At 38.0% G+C, this 20,611-nt stretch overlaps 1 protein-coding gene across 2 annotated transcripts in view; it reads left to right on the top strand.

Moving 5' to 3' along the window:
• The first annotated feature begins 493 nt into the window (after window positions 1-493).
• The window catches only part of RAB3IP (RAB3A interacting protein), a 43,017-nt gene continuing 22,899 nt past the window's right edge, over window positions 494-20,611 (top strand). Inside the window, exons 1-3 of one of the 2 annotated variants that reach the window (XM_045872978.3) lie at window positions 494-626; window positions 14,874-15,149; window positions 16,099-16,357. In XM_045872978.3, the coding sequence (XP_045728934.1) occupies window positions 14,899-15,149; window positions 16,099-16,357 (510 nt within the window). In that variant the 5' untranslated portion in view covers window positions 494-626; window positions 14,874-14,898. Of the gene's footprint in view, window positions 627-796; window positions 1,459-14,873; window positions 15,150-16,098; window positions 16,358-20,611 lie in introns of those variants that run through there. The other variant, XM_045872977.3, reaches the window with a different exon arrangement.

Raw genomic sequence — 20,611 nt, 5'->3', positions numbered from 1 at the left:
AGAAGGACTTTCTCGAATGCTCCAGCCGCTGCTCAAATGATGCAGTCTGGCTCGATCAGGCTTCCTCTGCTCCCAGCCCCAGTCGCACACGCACGCACACGTTGTACGACATATATGGACGCCAAGTTTCAGGTTGGTTCTAGCAGTCCTCAACTCACATCGAAGGCTCATTTTCCAACTCCTGGACACTCCACCACGAAGTTAACTCGAAGCCGCCTGTCGAGCCCAGGGAAACACCGCCCAGCGAGGCGAGTGCTCGTTCCCAGGGCAACCGCCCACGGAGGCGCCTGGGGCACGCGCCCCGGCACCTGCGAAGAGTCCCGCCTGGCGCCAGGGGGCGCGGGAGCGCGTCGGCTCCTCCCGCCCCACGCCAGCCCCGCCCCCGCCCCGCCCCCAGCCCCGCCTCCCCCCTCATCGGGCCAGGCCTCTCCCGGCTCCTGGCCCCGCTCCCGGCGCAGGCGCGGTCCCGCGCTCCCTCGGCGGCTCCCAGAGCAGCGCGCCCACCGTGCCCGAGTGGAGCGGCGTCGGCCGGCCGTCCTCTTCCTCTTCTCGCTGCTTCAGGGCGCGCTCCATACAGTCCTGAGAGCGCCCCTGGGCGCGGGCAGTGGCCGCGGTGATTTCGTCAGGTGAGTGCAGCCGCGGGAGGGAGAGGCCCCGGGCGCGGAGCACCGCCCCCCTCGGCGCTCGCGCGCCCGCCTCCCTCCCGCGAGCCGGTCTGGAGGGGCAACCGTGGCAGGTGCAGGTGCGGGCGCAGCGCGCGAGGACCCGGCCCAGCAGCCCCGCACCGGCAGGCGCGCTCCCTCGGCTCGGCACGCGGGCTTTAGGACCCCCGGCAGAGGCGGCGGCAGGGCTCGGCGCCTCGGAGTGCCTGGGGCCGCTGGGGCGTCGGGCGGCGGCGGCTCCTCCCCCGCCCCCCGGACGCGGGCGCGTTACTCATTAACTGCGCGGTCTCGAGCGCCCGCGGCTGTGAACCCAAATCCCGGTTACCTGTCGGCGGGGCGCGCGCGCGACTCAGAGCGGGGGGCCCGCGGCCGCGGGGGGGCTGGTTCTAAGAGAGTTCCCGAACAAGTGTGGAGCCCGGCGCTGCGCGGGATCTGGAGTGGGGTGAAGCCGTAGGCTTGGACCTGGAGTCTTAGTAAAGGACAAGCGAGGCTCCGTGCTGAGGCGTAGAGGTCACCCTCGGCAGGTTTCGGCGAAACTCGGGGGGCCCGAGCAAGCTCCAGGAGTCGCGCCTTAGGTTGCCGCGCATTTCGGCCCGACTTTTGTTTCGGGGAGTTGAGCTGCACGGACGTAATTGTAATTACCCTGCCCTTCCACCGTTGACAACTCCCTCCGACCGCCCGGGGACCAGGCAGCTCTAATGGACTCTGGAAGTGATGATGTTAGGTGGAATCTGCAGCCCGTGAAGAGTTGCCAGTTGTTACGGCATTGAGAAAACAAATCTGTAATGGCTAAAGGGTAAGGTCTTGAAAATTAAGAATGCTGAGTTAATACTGACCCCTAAGAAGCAATTTAGTTTCGTGGAAATACAGCATATTCCGAGGCTACCTGTTTCACACTCCTGTTTCCCCCTCCAACTCTTTCCTTTCAGTGTAGGGAAAAAAGCGGTGTAATCTTTTGCCATGGAATGATTACATAATTGGAGGAGACAGATAAGCGGATTAAAACAAAACTGTGCTTTTTAAATCGATTGAAAGACCCAGTTTCTGTTCATTATCCTCATTCTTATTGTGTTCATATGGTGTCTTTAAAAAACGGTGAATGACAAATCAAGGAGAAAAGAGACAGAATAGATTTGTAGGCTGATCATAGTAAATATTTGATACTGTTAAATATTCCACCAGTTTTATGGGGCCTTGTTCTGTTAACATTTGTTATTTATTTACTAGTCCTGTGCGTTTTGATGGAACTTTTCATGTTGGACAGACATTGAATCCCAGCTATGGTTTATGTGATCTAGTCCTAAAGCCCTTGTGGAATTCATAGACGTTAGTTTAGCAGTTCTAAATTTTACAACAATAGTGTATTTCTTATGGTGTGTGTATCTATATAAACATATGTATGTGTGTATATTTGTGTAACAGTAAAGTTATATACTAGTCCATACATTTATTAACCGAAGTGGACACATTAATATAACTCTTCCTTGTGTGTTTGGCAAACAATTCAACTGTAGTATTGAATACCTCTCACCTTTTGCTAGGATGGATATTTGCTGTTTGGCCACTTGTGGGTTTTCTAATTAGATACACTTTTACTTTTTGAATTAGTATAGTTATGCATATGCTTCCATTAGTATATTTTTCTTCTGATTTTCTCTAAACCCTCAATTCCACACAACACATACACAGACATTCCACAAATAATTTTTACAATGGAAGGTTTCTTAGAAATCTGGGTCCCCATCAATTCTTAATATGGCAGAACAAAAACTTGTAGGTGACAGTGGTTTTGCATGTATTATTGTAGTTAGTGCACCTTTTGTTTTCTTTCCTGAGCAGGACTGACTGAACCAATTAGTTACCTGGCAATACGAAAAATTATTAATCGGTTTTAAAGTTTTAGCTCCATTACTTACTGTGCACGTGACCCTGAGTACCTCTAACCTCTCAGAGCTTATTTTCTCCATTTGTAAGTGGATAGAGTATTAGGTCAAACGTAATGCCAGTTTCCGACTGTTTTTAACATGGTTCAAACTAATACGAACATCATAATGGTGGGATGAGAATTAAATGAGACACTCCATGTGAGATGTGAGGGGTGGGGGAAAGGAACAAATATTAGCTTGGCAGTGGGCCATACACTGTGTTGCTCTAGGTACTTTGATTCCTTTGGTCCTCAAGACATTCCTGGGATATAGGTGGTATTACATTTTACAGATCAGGAAGTTGAGGCTCAGAAGGTGAAATAACTTCCCTCTGGTTACTTAGTTGTCAGTGGTCATATAGATGATTAATGGCAGAGCCAAGCCAGGATTGAAAACTGAGTTGCTGCCCAAAATGGAACTCCTCACACGCTTGCTCCTTCCATTCTTTTCTACATCTTCTGTAGAAGAACTTTGTAATTAGAAGGAGACAGCAGATGAAAGGTGTTATTGTCATTTGTATTTCTGGCTAAAAAGTGTCCAGGTTTTCTGGTGATGGTGATGCCACCACTGCTACTCCTACTTTTGAGCTTGTAGCTTACCACACGTCAGGTTCTGCTCTACGCGCTACACCAAGTCATTTACTTCGACAGTGTCTTAAGAGTTAGCTAATGCTTTATCCCATTTTATAGTTGAGATGATTGAGACACTGAGAGGTTATGTAGCTTGCTTTAAGATTGTACAGCTAATAAAGCGACAGACTAGATTAGAAGTCAGGCAGTTTGTCTTTAATGTCCATGCTCTTCACCACTACGCTCTCCTACTTCGTGTGTAGGTTGTAATGCTGAATTGTTTTTTATTAAGCTTTTATGAGATACTTAATATTAGTATAATAAGTAATTCTTTATGTGTCACCAGAGATTGAGCATCTACTCTGCAAGTCACGGCGGGGCGGGGGGGTTAAAGGAAAGTATTCATGGAGTCTGGAAGGCAGGCCTTATAATCATTCCTGTATCTTTGATAAGTTCTCAAAATTTAGAAGGCATGTGTCACATATATGTGTTGTTGTAATTTTAAGTGCATGCCAAATAAGGCAAAGCATTAGAATAGTTGGGAGAGTGGGGAGGAAGGATGAGTCGTGGGTAGAGATACTGTGTGTTGAGGTAATGAGCAAAAACTTTCAGGATATTCTGAGCGAGTATACTTTTTCAAGTGTAAAGCTTTGTCTTAGAGTTTTGGTTAAGGTATAGTTCATTAAAGGGTAGTAAGTTGGTTACTAAATTAATCACTTAAACACACTTGGATATTTAATTAAATTAATTTTTTTTAAAGGTTTTATTTATTTATTTGACAGAGAGAGACACAGCGAGAGAGGGAACACAAGCAGGGGGAGAGGGAGAGGGAGAGGGAGAAGTGGGAGAGAGAGAGAAGCAGGCTTCCCGCGGAGCAAGGAGCTCGATGCGGGGCTGGATCCCAAGACCCTGGGATCATGACCTGAGCCGAAGGCAGACACTTAATGACTGAGCCACCCAGGTGCCCCGAAACACACTTGGATATTTTAAAAATAAAATATCTGAGCTTTTGAAAACTCCTTGGTAGCTAATTCCTCCTTTTCTCTGCTGTTCTCCCTAGCTTTGCCAGGTAGTAGTTCTGTTTTTTTTGTTTTTTTTTTTTGTTTTTCTCTTTTATGCTTCCAGAGTACTGAGTACATGCCTCACCTTTGGTATTTATTAGTTTTGGTATTCATATTGCCTTGTAAATGCTGAGAGTGAGTTCTCCTCCTCTAGTGTACACGTGCTTTGAAGGCAGGGCGTAAGTCCATCATACCCCCCCATTTTATAGCTTTAGCACTGGGCCTGGAACCCATAGGTACTGGGCTGTGTTTGGTGATGGGTGTCAGTGGAAGAATGTTAGGATGTATTGAAATTGATCTACAGTAGTAATGGAACTGTATTGAGTTAGAAATGCGGGGACTAAGGGAAGGAAGAGAGGGATATACTTCCAGCAGCTAACATTAACTTGCTATCTCTGTTTTTTCCCTTCTGTTTTCCCTTTCAACTTACAACTAAATGAGGTAGTTTCATAAGTTTAAATTCTACCTAGTCATGGTTAGAAAAAAGTGAAAAAGTAATCTTGATTTATCTTAGAATATTGGCAACAGAAAATTAAATAGCTGTAGCCATTAGCTGAGATTACTTAAATCAGAGGAAAAGAATGGAAAATTTTGAAGTAGTTCAAGTTTGTGGGGGATTTGTTTCTTGTAGTTAAGAACAGGGTTGTAAACATAAACATAACGGAAGTTGATAGAATTCTACAGAAATGAATTGACAATCTGATATGAAGAAACTGCAAGAATGTGAGAGTACCTTAGAAGCTTAAAAGAGCATACAGATGATAGCTTAGAGCAAATTAAATAAGTGAATTGTAATTTGATGTGTCTAGATAATAGTATTGAGTATTTGTTGGGAGCACCTAGGTTGACAGATCAGGGTAAAATATAAAAAAACAACCAAAATAAGTTCAAAAAACAATAAAAGTGCATTAATTTGCTGTTGGGAAGAGAATTGTATTTGAACTCTGTAACTCAGAAAAAAAATCTTGTTTTCCCTTTTCTTTCCTTTTATGTCAGATAACTAAGGATCCCTTCTGATTATAAGACAGACCCCTTAGGTTTTCACTACTGTGTATTCCGTCTTAGATTTTTACAGGTAGCTCACGTTTGTATTGTGCTTTGCAGTCTATGCAACATTTTTACACTGATAGGTAAGTCATTTGATTTTGTCAGATATAGGCAGGGGAGGTAATACCACCCATTAGAGATGCTGAAACTGAGACCCAGAGAACTTAAGTGACTTGTGCAAGTTTACCCAGCTGGTTAATGACAAAACCTGAGCTAGAAAGGTTTTCTGAAACCACTTTGATAAAATGCTCCAGATTCCCCAAACTTTTTAAAAAGTCAGTTTCTCTAGTCTTGATATTCTCTCAAGGTACTTACTGTTTTATTTTTGAAACAAAGGTAGCCTGGAATCTCTCTCTCTACTCTTTCTGCTTTGCTATTCATTCTCTCTCTAAAGACTCTTACTGTTTATTTATCCAATCAGTATACACCTCAGTGTCTACTGAATGTTGACATATATTCTTGCATATGCAAAATAAGGTGGCTTCCATTATTAAGAAAAAGAGGTGGCTTAGATGGTTGAGCGTCTGCCTTCGGCTCAGGTCATGATCCCGGAGTCCTGGGATCGAGTCCCGCATCGGGCTCCCTGCTCCGCGGGAAGTCTGCTTCTCCCTCTGCCTCTCTCTCTCTCTGTCTCTCATGAATAAATAAATAAAATCTTTATAAAAAAAAAAAAGAAACTTGGAAAACATTTTTTATGTTTCTGTTCTAAGGATTTGTAGTTAAATACAATATTAGTAAGCCAGTTGCTAAGTTATGAGCATTTTCTGAAAATCCTTAATTTAAAGAATTTGCAGTAAGTAGCATTTCTAAAATATGTCAGGTTGTGCATTTGCGTCCTGTAAAATTAGTAAATGGAACTTAATTTGTGGTCTGTTTTAATAAGAGTGGGAAGATTGTGTAGCTTGATTGACCATCTTACTAATTTTTCCCTTTGGTTATTAATTAAATTTATACTTACCAACATAGAATGCTTCTTAAAATATAAATGTGATTTTTTTTTGTTAATAACAAAATGTTTAGGAAGCCAACTTTAAAATTACAGTGAGTGTTAATGAGAAAATGATTTATATATATATATATATATATAGCATACTTTTTTGTCCCCCCCCCCTTATTTATATAGTATTTGAATAAACTTGGAAGCTGTCAAATTTGGAGAATTTCAAATAAAATAAGTAGATACAAAAACTTAGTGAACCTCAAAGTTCCTGTCATTTAGCCCAGGACTCAGCAAGAAGGGTCAGTCCTGCCACATCTACTTCGCCCCTTCTTGTATTATTTTGAGCAAATTCCAAGCATTGTATACTTTCGTCTGTAAATATCTCAGTATGTTTTTTTAAACAATGAAAGGCAGTTAGCTACAATACTGTTACACACTTTAAAAAATTAACAATAATTTCTTAGTATGAAATATCCACACTTTTCACATTAGAGTAAGACCACAATAATAAAATCAAGCTTCTATTTTTACTTATATGCTCCCCCCACCCAAGTTCTATAAGAGGCTGAATAAGTATTTTAAATCCCACATAGCAGCTAAATAGAGGAGGAAATGATGATAGCAAAGAGAATATAGGAAAAAAGAATAGAACACAAAGCAATAGTGAATGCTTATTTCAGTAGCCGTGAGTTAGAGAAACTTTAGTTTTGCCTTTCTGGAAGTAAGACAGGGTTCAGAGATTAAACAGTACTCTTGTTTAAAATGTGCACTCACTCATGGTTCATTGAGTGAGACCTGCCCTAGAGAGCCTCTGTCTTGACCTACCCATTGTCTGAATCCTGCCTCTTCTCCCCGGTCAGTTTTCCCTTTGAAGTGATTCTTTTTTTTTTTTTTTTTTTTTTTTTTTAAGATTTTTTTATTTATTCATTTGAGACACAGAGATACAGAGACCGAGAGAGAGCATGAAGAGGGAGAGAGGCAGAGGGAGAGGGAGAAGCAGGCTCCCCGCTGAGCAAGGAGCCCGATGTGGGGCTCGATCCCAGGACCCTGGGATCATGACCTGAGCTGAAGGCAGACGCTTAACCGACTGAGCCACCCAGGCGCCCTGAAGTGATTCTTGGATGTAGTGGAGTCAGGTGGCAGAATCAGACACACCAGGGTTTGAATCCTGGCTGTTATTTATTGACCATTTGATCTTGACAAAATTATTCTCTCTGAGCCTATTTCTTTTTCTACAGAATTTTTTTTTTTACAAAAAAATCCCAGTTCAAAGGGATGCTCTGAGGAATAACTAGAATAATGTATACTATGTATATGTGTGTATGTATAAATATAGATGGCACTATTCGAATGTTTTTCATGTGTGTGTGTATATATATATGTGTGTGCCTCTGTCCTTTCCAGTCTTAAAGTATGACCTTGACAATGAGCACTGGATGTTATTCGCAGATAATGAATCGTGGAACACTACATCAAAAACTAATTACTGTATGGTGACTAACAACATAATAAACAAACAAAAAAAGACCAGACCTTTATAACATCTGGGCTAGCCTGTTGTAATATCACCTCTTAACCAATTGCCTCTAGTCTCTTCTCTCTAAAGTCCTTATTGCCTTGGGAGTCATTTTTTTCTAATGACTACACCACAGTGTATCTGCACTTGCTAAAATGTAGATCTGACCGTCTCTTCAGGATAAACTACAGGCAGCATTTTCCATGTTAAATGAAGCAAGCTTTTAATGATCTGTCATATATTTGCTTCTCCAGCCTGATTTTCTGTCACTCTCTCCTTTGTTAGTTTCATTAGTGCCAAACCGTTATTCCCTGACTGTCCTGTTTTATTGCCCTTCTTGTTCATCTATTGGATTCCTACTCAGCATTTAAAATCTAACTTATATTTTCCCTCTCCTTGAAACATTTCCTTCCCCCGCCTCTCCTCCCCAAGCCCTCAGGGTAATCCTTTAGTGGCTCACAACAGGCTGTGCGCCATCTCTTTAGTCCATTTTCATAGCGCCATTCTTAGAACTCGGTGCCAGGATTTGCTCTGAGGAGCTGAAGCTGGCGATCATTCTTCCATTCTAAATAGAATAAACACAATTGATAAAAAAATTTTATTAAATGCCTAATATTATATATGGGTAAAATGTATATAGTAAATATGTTTTAAATGTTAATGGTTTTTAAGGAGGTGAATTAATTGTTGGAATTTGTAACACTTTAGTTCATTATACGCTATTGAAATAGCAATCTAATTTTTAATGACAAGCTGTTTCTTCCAAAATTCGTGCTAAATTAAGAAGTCATTTGGGAATTAATAAAAGCATCTGGACCTTCCTCCCTGCCTTCCATCCTCCAGCAGTCTGTCAATAAATTGAAAGAGAAAAATAATACATATGCAAACATCTATGCCTGTTATATACGGTGTATATGTATATATACACACACATATATAGTATAATATATAGGTGCTTGCTTTGTTGAGGAAGAACATTTAGAACAATACACTTATAATTTTAACAGTATTTTTAAACCAAACCAAACAACCATTGTTTTTTTTTCCTTGATGATGTTTGTGCTAAGATAGTGTGACAGAATATTTGGCAAGTATTAAGCAGAAGATACCTTAGAGATCATTATAATTAGTAATAACTAATTTTAATTGGTCATTGGCAGCTATGGTACTAAGCCCTTGATGAGTGTTGTCTAAGTTAATTCTCAGACAACCTTGTGAGATTGGTACAGTTATTAACCCCATTTTTCAGGTGAGAAATTTAGACTTAGAGCTCTGAGGTCACGTTGTTAGTAACTGGTTGAGCTAGGACTTGAGTCCAGTTCCAGAGTACAGGGTTTTTGGTGAGGTAGCAAATACTAGTTAATTCTCCCCATTGGGAAGTCAGACCCTGGTCTTCTTTCTAACAGACAGAGATACACTTACCACCTTACAATCAGGATCTTTGGGTCCAATTCTGTCACTAACTAGATGAAGATATTTGGGCTCAGAGAAGTTTAATGACCTGTCCCAAGTTTGCAAGTATATGTTAGAAGTTGGTCAAAACTAAAACCTTAGCTTTTTTCTTCAGGTACTGGTGTTTCTGTTCTGCTGTGATGCACATAACCTCCCTAGTTGGAAATGATTTACTTTCCAAAGCGTGTTTGGAGGAATTGTAGTAAATATAGAATTAAAATTATTTCATTTTCAGATACTAAGTTGATATGGAAAAAGATTAAGATTACACTTTAAAGTATGTTTTTTTTTTTTCTAGAAGTAAATCGTTTGTTTTTCACTTGTTAAGTAAGTCAAATAAGGGGAATGTGCTTTTTGTGGGAAAATGGATTTTATTTGTTCTTTTGGACTACTAATTTTGGACTACTAATATAAGTTGAGTTTCTTGATTTCATTTAAGTTATATACGCATATCCATTTTATCCAAGTGCTTAAGTTTTTAATTGAAAATACTGTATCAGCAATTCATCTTAATTTCTTGAGTTATCCTAAGGATGCCTTTTATTTTCAGTTAGAAAATTCATTTTAATTAGAAAAAAGAATTTTATGACATGTTATTAGGATTTCTCTAGGCATTCATTAAATGAGTTAATACATGTGAAATTCTTAGCAACAGTATCTGACACATAGTTAACTTTCAGTAAATATTGACTGCTGTTTTTGTTATGATAATAGTGACTTCTAGAAAGAAGAAAAAACATGAAATACGTATGGGTGATCAGAAGCAAATTGTCTTGGTCAGCTTTTCCTTATGATTCAATGTCAGCTTTATTGCTTAGAATTCAGTAATAATAAAGCCAGATAGGCTGTAATTCACCCATAAGAATATAATATGGTCAACTTTTTCATGCATTGGTAGTGATCCTTAACAGGTTTAGTTTATGAATTGGGATAATCTCCAAAAGAAAATAGTTTTTTTTTAATTACTCATTACTTGACTGCTTAAAAATAGCAGCTTATTTTACTCATATAAAAACTTTGAATATGAAATAAATCTTACAGCTTCCATATATTTTAAAGAGCAAAAGATTTTCAGACGAGTATGATTGGTGGCTCATTACCAGCTAAGTTACATTTTATGGAAATTGCATATGCTTGAAAAAGGGACTGAATTTAATCTTAAAATAATCTTTTCAGAAGTGACTTGAATTTAAACAAAGGTTAAATGTATCCTCCAGAATGAGAACATTGTAGGGAGAGGCACTGCCCAGAGGTGCTGTCCTAAGCGTTATGGGCGTATTTCTTTTCTTTCTCATCATGAAAGGTAAACCTAGGCATAGGGGACGCTTGGGTGGCTCAGTTGGTTAAGCACCTGACTCTTGATTTCAGCTTGGGTCATCATCTCAGGGTTGTGAGATTGAGCCCTGCATCACGCTGGTGGTGGAGCCTGCTTGGGATTCTCTCACTCCCTCTTCTCCTCATGACCCCCGCTTGAGCGTGCTCTCTCTCTCAAAACAAAACAACCCAGGCACAGATTTCCAGATGAGAGAACCTAGGCACAGATTGGCCCAATAATTTGACAGAAGCAGGCTTCAAACCCACCTCTCTTTGAGACTTGCATTTTATATTCATTACTTTTGCTTCAGTTTATAGCATATTTGTATTCTCTGTAAATGCCTTGCTTTCATACCTTAGACGTGCCCAAAAAGCCCTTGGAAGGGCTTTCTTTCTCATTGGTTCCTACTTGTACCTGATTCTTTAATTTTACCAGGTTTCAAAATAATGAATTGACTCCCTAGCACCTATCAAAGGGGACCAGTGAGATTTTGTTTTTATTTTTAGTATCATCATGAATTCAACAATTTAAAAATATTTTTGTTTCAGTTCCTTACAGATACTATCTTTTTGATGTTCAGATTGTCCTATCTTTGGTTAGTGGGAATCCTTTTGATACCACTCCAGTAGTCTTTGATAGCTTTCTTGCTTCCTGGTATAACAGGATGTTCCAGGGTCTTTTTGTACGTTACTGCCCTTGGCCTGGAAATCAGCCATTTTCTCTGAGGAGCCCTTGTTCTTTTTTTGTAGGAAATGGTATTGCGTTGGGCACAAGGGGTACTTACTCATTGCTCCTGAGTTGGTTACCGTTGTTATTACCACCCCAGTGGATAAATTTAGGAATTATTTGTTTTAATAGAAATTTTTTTTCTGATGGATTCATATTTAGAACTTCAGAGTTTTTACTTCTTTGATTTTATATTTGTATCTCTTCTCGTATGCTAAAACCTTAATTCTGAGTGACATTAACATAATAACTTATTTCATTAATATTATAGTTTTATAACAGCAATATTAATATGATTACTGAAAATAGCTAACTTTCTTCACATCCTTTTGTCTTTAGAATATATTCGGTAAGTGTGTACAATTTTATGTTTTTTTTTTTTTTTTTTTAAAGATTTTATTTATTTATTTGAGAGAGAGAATGAGATAGAGCGAGCATGAGATGGGGGAGGGTCAGAGGGAGAAGCAGACCCCCTGCTGAGCAGGGAGCCCGATGCGGGACTCGATCCCGGGACTCCAGGATCATGACCTGAGCCGAAGGCAGTCGCTTAACCAACTGAGCCAACCAGGCGCCCCCAATTTTATGTTTTAAATCCACTTGCAATAGCTCTTTTCTATGTTGTTAAGCTACTGTCTCAATACACAGCTACGTTTATTTGTTTTATTTTTAGGCATTCTTTTTTAAAATTTAGTATTGTTTTATCACTTACATGGTTCCAAGCTCAAATTCAAATCTACAAGGCAAGGTCCATTTGGAAAAGTCTAGCTTTATGCCTATCTCCTCTTCCTGTTCTCTCCCTCTTCCTATAGGTTCCCTGTTTCTATTAGTTTTTGGTTTACCTTTCCACTTCTAAAATGTAAGTCTGTATGCATAGTAATACATTTACATGTCATATATACACATACAATTACAATTATATATGTACATAGAAATAAATTTGTATTTTTTTCTTTCTTAGGTAAAAGCTTCCTGTGCATAATTATTTATCTTGTTTTTTAATTTGTCAGTATATCCTCAAGGTCCCTTCATAGCAGTATGTAGATATAATTCATTTCTTTTTACAGTTGTATAGTGCTTCCTTATGGAGATGTATATTAGCTCATTGAGTCTTTTGTTATAACAAGACTGTAGTCAGTCTTTTGCTAATGTTGCTAGTGTTATGCATGTATCTGTTCTTTATTTTAGTTTATCTTTGAGATAAAGCCCTGAAAGTGGGCATGTTGGTCTAATGAATATGTCATTTTGCCAGATATTGTCAAATTTTTCTCCATAGGATTTGTACCATTTTGCATTTCCAGAAATGCAAATGCTTTTACATTCTAGGATTCAGTAAACTTGTAAGGTGTAAAGATGTGAATTAAAAGAAAGGAAGTATCACATAGTTACTGATAAAATGTCAGAGTTTAATGAAAGCCTATTTTCTACTTGAAAGTGAATTGATCAGTAAATGATATTCAAGTGAAAATGAAATTTTCAGGGTTGGATGTTTGGCGTGTTTGTGTGTATTGTGAATAAGGATTGAAAAATATTCTTTTGGATGAAAAATAATAAATTGAGCATTAAACACTTTAAGTTCCTTGTTAATATGCTCTTCCATTTGGCAGGTGAATATTTTGGGTGAAAAAACGAGAATTAGTTTCATTTTGAGGACTCAGACTGTTTGCTACAACAAAGAAAACATTGATTGGATTTGAAATTTGGCAGTTGCAGATTTAATAGTTATAGTTTTCATTGTCCATATATATCCTTGAAGGTTTGTGACATGATGTAATTGTACTTTTGAAAGAGTATAAATATTGGGTCACTTCTCTTTTTTTCCCAGCTTTACTGCAGGCTTTTTGTTGTCTACTTGTCTTATTTTTTTTTTTTTTAAAGAAATAATTTGTCAGAGAGAGGGAAAGAAGGAGAGAGTGTGCACGTGCACAAGCAGGTAGAGGGAGAAGCAGGCTCCCCGCTGAGCAAGGAGCCCGATGTGGGACTAGATCCCAGAACCCTGGAATCATGACCTGAGCTGAAGGCAGATGCTTAACCGATTGAGCCACCTAGGAGTCCCTCTACTTGTCTTATTTTAAACACTTTTTATTAAGGATATGAAAGAGTAGAATTTTTCAGTTTAATGAATGAAATTTTTTGTATTATGAAGAAATTAGGTGCTGCATTGGTGCTTGTGTTTGGGAATTTAGGAAGTTCTGCTATCACTTGTGATTAGCACATTTTTATTGTAGGAAGGAAAAAATTGGCAAGAGAGTTTGGGTTCCGATCATAGAAGACTTGATTTTCAAGCTGTTAAATTTGGACTTTATTTTGTAGACACTGGAAAATCAATAAAGGATTTATAAGATTTACATTCTTCAAGTGAAAAATTTGAGTGGTACACTTTTTAGTTTTAATGTGATGTAATTGAGTAGTTACAAAATACTTTTTCCTTATGGAGAAACTGAAGTGTACATGTTATTGCTAATGGCTGACTATGGTAACAAATGTTTATTGAGGCCATACTGTGTGCCAAGTACACAGCACACCACTAAGTACTTTATTTGGATTGTTCCTTTGAATCCTTACAGCTCTCTGGAGAATGGAGAGAGTGTTGTCATTCCCATTCTTATCCCATCAGAGGAGAAATTTAAGGCTTAGAGAAAGAAAACACATTATCCTAGATTGGATCCTGGACCTATACATAAGACCATTATTGAGACAGTCCATGAAATTTGACTGGAGTCTGTTGAATGGATGGTCATATCGATCAGTGTTAACTTCCTGATTTTGATGGTTCTGTGGTTAGACAGGAAAATGTCCTTGTGTACTTAAGATATATATATTGAGATATCAAGCAGTAATGGGCATCATGTCTGAAAAACCTATTCTCAAATGGTCCAGAATGTTAACAGTTTCATAATCTGGGTGAAAGGTATATAAAAACTCTGCAGCTCTTACCTAAATTTGAAATGATCAGTTGATCCTTGATCAATATGAGTTTGAACTATACGGCTCCACTTATGTGTGGATTTTTTTGGGTAAATACAATACAGCACTGTAAATGTATTTTCCATATGATTTGCTTAATATTTTCTCTAGCTTTATTGTAAGAATACAATATATAATACATATAAATACAAAATACGTATTAGTTGACTGTTTATGTTATTGGTAAGGTTTATGGTCAACAGGAGGGTAACAGTAGTTAAGATTTTGGGGCGTCAAAAGTTATATGCAGATTTTCGACTGTGTGGGGATTTGGTGCCCCAACCGCTGTGTTGTTCAAGTGTCAACTGTATAGTGCAATGCATATATCTCATTCCAAGCATGTGTGTATGTGTACATATCTTTACTGCCTCTCTTACTTCCTCTAACCAATGTCATATGATAGAAAAGTTAGAAATTTCAAGCAAATTTTTATTTCTTCCTCATTGTACTTATTAATTTACTCAGTTTAACAGCATTAGCTATAACTTTCAAGTTTATTTCAAGTCAGATTGTTTGCCTTTTGTAATATTTATACTCTGAGGTCACTTAATAAATGTTAAATGATAGTATTTTTTCTTTGCTCTTTTAAGTTTATATTTTATAATGGACTGTTAGATATGTTTTGTAAGTTATTTGTCTTAATTTAATTTTAAATGTCATTATCAAAATAACAGCCTGCTTTTTGTTTTAACATAGGTTATCTTATGATGAGGCTTTTGCTATGGCTAATGACCCCTTGGAAGGCTTCCATGAAGTAAACCTTGCTTCACCTACTTCTCCAGACCTTCTTGGTGTGTATGAATCAGGAACTCAAGAGCAGACTACCTCACCAAGTGTCATCTATCGGCCACATCATTCAGCTCTGTGCTCTGCTCCTATTCAGGCTAATGCCTTAGATGTTTCCGACCTTCCCACACAACCTGTGTATTCATCCCCCAGACGTTTAAATTGTGCAGAAATATCTAGTATCAGGTAGGAGATCATCAAGATCCTTATTTTGGAGTATCATGTTAAACAAAGGGACAGTTTGCTTGGTTGCCTGAAGTTTTAATATTTTAGAAATTTTGAATAAGCTCGTCCATGAAGAGGAGCAATACCTGTTAATGTTCAAGAGCAGGGGTCAGCAAACTTTTTATGTAAAGGGCCAGGTGGTAAATATTTTGGGCTTTGTCGGCCATATAGTCTCTGTTGCAGCTCTTCAGCTCTGCTGTTAAAGTGTGAAAGCAGCCACAGACAGTACGTAAATGAATAAACTCCAATGAAACTTTACATATGGACACTGAATTTTGAGTTTCATATAATTTTCCTATGCCACAAAATATTATTATTTCAATTTTTTTTAACCATTTGAGAATGTAAAAATAAATCTTGGCTTACGAGCCTTGCAAAACAGGTAGCAGTCTGGATTTAGCCTGCATTTAGTTTGCTGACCCCTGTTCTAGAGTAGCACTATTTTTTTTTTTTTAAGATTTTATTTATTTATTTGACACAGAGAGAAAGAGAGAGATCACAAGCTGGGGGGAGGGGTGGGCAGAGGGAGAGGGAGAAGCAGGCTCCTGGCCAAGCAGGGAGCTCGATGCGGGGCTTGATCCCGAGTCCCTGAGATCATGACCTGAGCCGAAGAGAGACACTTAATCGACTGAGCCACCCAGGCGCCCCTAGAGTAGCACTATTAAATAGAACTTTCTGTGATGATGAAAATGCAATAAGCATTGGCTGCATGTGGCTGCTAGACTTGAAATATGTTAGCTTTAGCTTTGACTGATTTTAATTTTTAATTAATAATTTATAAGTTAATTTTTAATTAATGCTATTAATTAAAGATAGTGGCTATCACATTGGATAATGCAGTTCTAGACCTTTGTGTTTATGCCAGTTCTGTGTGAGCATATGCTGATGTTTTCTGAACTCATCTTTACAGCATCCATGTTACAGATCCAGCGCCTTGTTCTACCTCTGGAGTCACAGCTGGATTAACTAAATTAACTACCAGAAAGGACAACTGTAATGCAGAGAGGGAGTTTTTACAGGGTGCTACTATAACAGAGGCTTATGATGGCAGTAACGATATTTTTGGGTTGAGTACTGATAGTCTGTCCCGTTTACGAAGCCCATCTGTTTTGGAAGTCAGAGAAAAGGGCTATGAAAGATTGAAAGAAGAACTTGCAAAAGCTCAGAGGGTAAGCAAAAAAGATGCTTTATTCTTCATTGTTTTGTATTTGAAATTAACATGTATTCATGATGTGGGGCAACCCAAATGAAGTCATTGCAGTTCTACATTTCTCTTCCCATGTGTACAACCTCAGTTCCTGTTGGGCAGCATCTAGGCATCTGTGAAATTGGTGGTTTAGTAAAGAAGCTCATCTAAGAGTACTCACTGGAAAAATGAGAATCTGAAACTCTTTTTGTGTTACCTACATTGCCTGCTCCCTGTCTTATCATTAATGCAAATTTGGTGGGTTATGTTCCATGTGTGGGTTTTCCTCTTCTTGTGCTTGACTTTATGGTCCTTCACTTGAAGTCAGTTAGTCCAGGTCATTTTGTTTTGAGGAATTGTTTAGTAATAATTACCTTGGTCATTTAGCTGGGCTTGAATATTTTCTGTATCTTATCTTGGAGAATTTTCTTTTCTTCGTAGTTTGTTGTATTTCCCATTCCATCTATTCCTTTTTCTTCTTTTTCCTTCTTTTATGTCTTCTTTTGGATTAATTCCACTTTTTTTTTTTATGATTTTATCTTTCCTTTAGCTTATTAGCTATATATCTTTGTTGTGCTAATTCAGTGGTTAGGGTTTATAGTATGCATATTTAACTTATTCCTCTCTACCTTCTGATGATGTAATACTACCTCACATATAATGTAAGAACCTTACAAAAGTGTACTGTCTGTAGCCTTTGTGCTACAGTTGTCATATATTTCACTTGTTCATATGTTTAAACTCTACAATGCAGTTACTATTTTTGCATTGAACGATTATCTTTTAAAGAGATTTAGATGATAAAAGAATCTTTATATTTACCCACGTAGCTGCCATTTCCATCGCTCTTCATTTCTCCACGGGAATCCTGATTTCCATCGGATAATTATTTTTCTTCTACCAGGAGGACATCTTTTAACATTCTTGTTGTGTATGTTTGCTGGTGATAAATTATTTTTAGTTGTTATGTATCTGAAAAGGTATCTTTTCCCCACCTTTGTTTTTGAAAGATATTTTCACTTGGTAAAGAATTTTAGGTTGATAGTTTTTCCTTTTAGTACTTTAAGGATGTTGCTCCAGTGTCTTCTAGCTTGCATTGTTTTTCACAAGAAGTGAGGTGTTTTCTTTTGTCCTCTGCCTGTGATGTGAGATTCCTCTTTAGTACTGGCTGTAAGCATTTTGATTATGGTGTACCTTGGTGTAGTTTTCTTCATGTTTCTTGTACTTAGGGTCTGTTGAGCTTCTCAAATCTGTAGTTTATTAATTTTCATTGAATTTGGGACGTTTGGACCATTATTTCTTAGTATATGTGCTGCCGAAGTGAGCACTTGGACCATTATTTCTTAAAAAACTTTTACATACCACCCCCATCTCTGCTCTCCTTCCAGACTCCTATTACACATTCAAGAGACTTCTTCAAGTTGTCTCATAGCTCACTGGTGCTCTGTTCATTTATGGTTTAATTTTTTTTTTTTCTCCTTGTGTTTCATTGTGGATAGTTTCTGTTGCTGTCTCTTTCTTCAGTGTCACTCCTCCTTTCTTCTGCAGATTTAATCTGTAAATCCTATACAGTGTATTTTTTATGTCAGACATTGTGGTTTTCATCTCTGAAAGTTTGATTTGGGTCTTTTTAATATTTTTTTGCTCTTTTTAATAAGTTCAGTCTTTCCTCTAGCTTCTCAAACATATGAAATTCAGTTTAATAACTGTTTTAATCCTTATGTAATAATGCTTTCATCTCTTTGGGTGATAAGCTGGGCCAAATCGTAGGGCTCACCTAATTTGTTTCTCATATTTGGAGGATCACTGTCTGCTGCTGAGTGCCTAGTGTCTTAAAAATTGTTTTATGTATTTTTTCCAGTTTTTTACTTGTGTCAGATGGGGTTGTAAATATGATCCCTGTTACTCTATCTTGATTGGTAATCAAAGTTTTATTTCTGTTTGTATTGTTTATTCTGCACCATCCCAGTAACCCTAACACAGAATTTACATACATTTACACACGTGCTCCAATAATTTTGAGCTTCATGAGGATAAAGATTGCAAGTGTTTTTTGCTCATGATTATATTTTGAACACATAATGGGTTCTTAATACATTTTGTTGATTAAATGAATATTTAATCATTTGAATGAATATTTGATACATGTGTGGTGGGCTGGGAAATGTAGTCCCTGGCTGGCCAATCACTCCCCGGCAAAAAATCCATACTGTTTATAGGGGGAATACCCATGTGATCATTGATTCTGAGGTGCAGGGATTCCAGAGATGATGTAGTTCTTCACTTATTTGGCCTTCCACAGGTCATTGCTGAAGACCAGTTTTGATGGACTTCTGAGGTAGAAGTTGGGCCTTAGTTTACCTTTATTAAAATGGTGCTTCCTGGACTTTACCCCAGATTCTGCTGAAATAAAATTACTGTGTTGAGGCTTGAGGATATGCATTTTTAATAAACTCCCTTGTTGATTATTTTATTTGCTAAGTGTGATATCCACTGGTATAATGTGTTACTTCCAATTTTTAATTATTTTTCCTTAAAAAAGAATGAAATAACTTGGAAAATAAAATTCAGTGGAATAGCTTGCAGCCAGATAAAGTCACTCAGAAACACATATCTGTGTCAGATTCATATTCAGCATGGTCCTACCAATTGTGTAGCCATGGATGTTCATAAACATGTACAATGTTCTTTTATAAACAGATATAGTTCTCTGTCATAGTACTGACAACATTGTACAAGGCCCTGTAGGGGGCAAAAATAAATTAGATTTGACCCTGTCTTTAGGTGTTTACTAGTTGGGGAGAAAAGACATGTATACATGGTCATGTTTCACTGATTTGAATTGTACATTTTTTCCCCATGTTAACCATCATGACACTCATCATTGCCTACTTGTGTGTGAACTTGGGTCATAGTTGTTCATGTTGTGATTAATACAATTATGTGAGTTGGGTTATGTATTTGTTGGTCTTAATTACTGGCTTAAATATCTTCAAAATGACCTCACTATGATAGGACGTTGAAACAGAAAGGTATTAACACAAAAATCAGCTTAAAAGAGTTCTTACTGTAAGTATAAAATGAAAATTCTAAGTGAAAAAAAATCGTATCGTAGTTTCATTGACAGCATTTTTTCTTTCTTGATATAAAAATGTTTATCTTAAAAACCATAGACTTAAGTTTGATGGAATATACTTGATCAGAGTCCTGATATTCTGTCTTGAATATCTCTCAGATTTCTTTTCGCCAGTACAATCGCTCTAAATTTATATCTGTTGCCTAAAATACAGCAGTAATCAGTGAACTGTCTTTCTTTTCTCTAGTCTTTTTTTTTTTTTTTTTTAATTTTAAACCTCAGCAACCTCACCATACTTCAGAGTAACAATTTTGAATTGCAAATCTGATTGTTGCTATCCTGTTTAAAATCCTTCAGTGACTTCCCATGGCCTTTGAGATAATCTCCCCTTGTCTTTAAAGGAGGACCTGATTTCCAAGCCAGTGCTTTTTAGGATGGGCCATAAACCTAATTTTCTGGCATTATCTTTTTGTGGTGTACATCCCTTCTCATCATAAAACCTCCTCTTTCATTCCTTCCTTTACATTTGGTAAACTACTTTTTCTGGTGTTTATACATCACTACTGTAGCCCTTATCAAATTGCCTCGTGAATCTGTTTAAAGATTTGCTGCCCTCAACAAGCTGTTTGTAAAAATCATTAACTGGGTCTCACTCCTTTTTTGTGTCTCCAGCACCTAGATGAATGCCTGATGCTAAGAGAAAAATTAACATTCTATCAACACAAAAATAATGTTTGTTGGAGGAATGAATTTTCAATAACTATATTACAATATAAGATTCTGTTCATGAAAAGTACAGATTCTAAAAAAAAATATTCACATGAAATACAATTTCGACTTCTTAGATGTAGATTGAGGATAGATCTCAAAGCATAGAGAGAAAGTAGTCAGATATTGATGGGGAAGAGATTAGACCAGACAGATGGGCTCAGACTGGGGAGTGAAACCAGTGAATCAGATCAGTTTAAATTCTAGCTTTAGAGTATGGATCTAGAGTATTTAGAGTATGGATTTCTCCTAGAAAACTCTGAAAAGGGAAATTGAGCACATGTTATTGAGGGCTTTTAGTATTTAGGGTGAGGCTTATACCACTTTGATAGATGATAGGGAGCTATTCAAGAATTTTGCCTTCATGAATGACCTATGTATTGCTCTAACTGA

The sequence above is a fragment of the Mirounga angustirostris genome, unplaced genomic scaffold (genome assembly GCF_029215605.1).
Source record: "Mirounga angustirostris isolate CCGP_5_RB_7025 unplaced genomic scaffold, mMirAng1.0.hap1 SCAF_5, whole genome shotgun sequence".
In the NCBI taxonomy this organism is placed as follows: Eukaryota; Metazoa; Chordata; class Mammalia; order Carnivora; family Phocidae; genus Mirounga; species Mirounga angustirostris.
The sequence above is the reverse complement of the archived record's forward strand: the minus strand, read 5'-3'. Positions and strand labels throughout refer to the sequence as shown.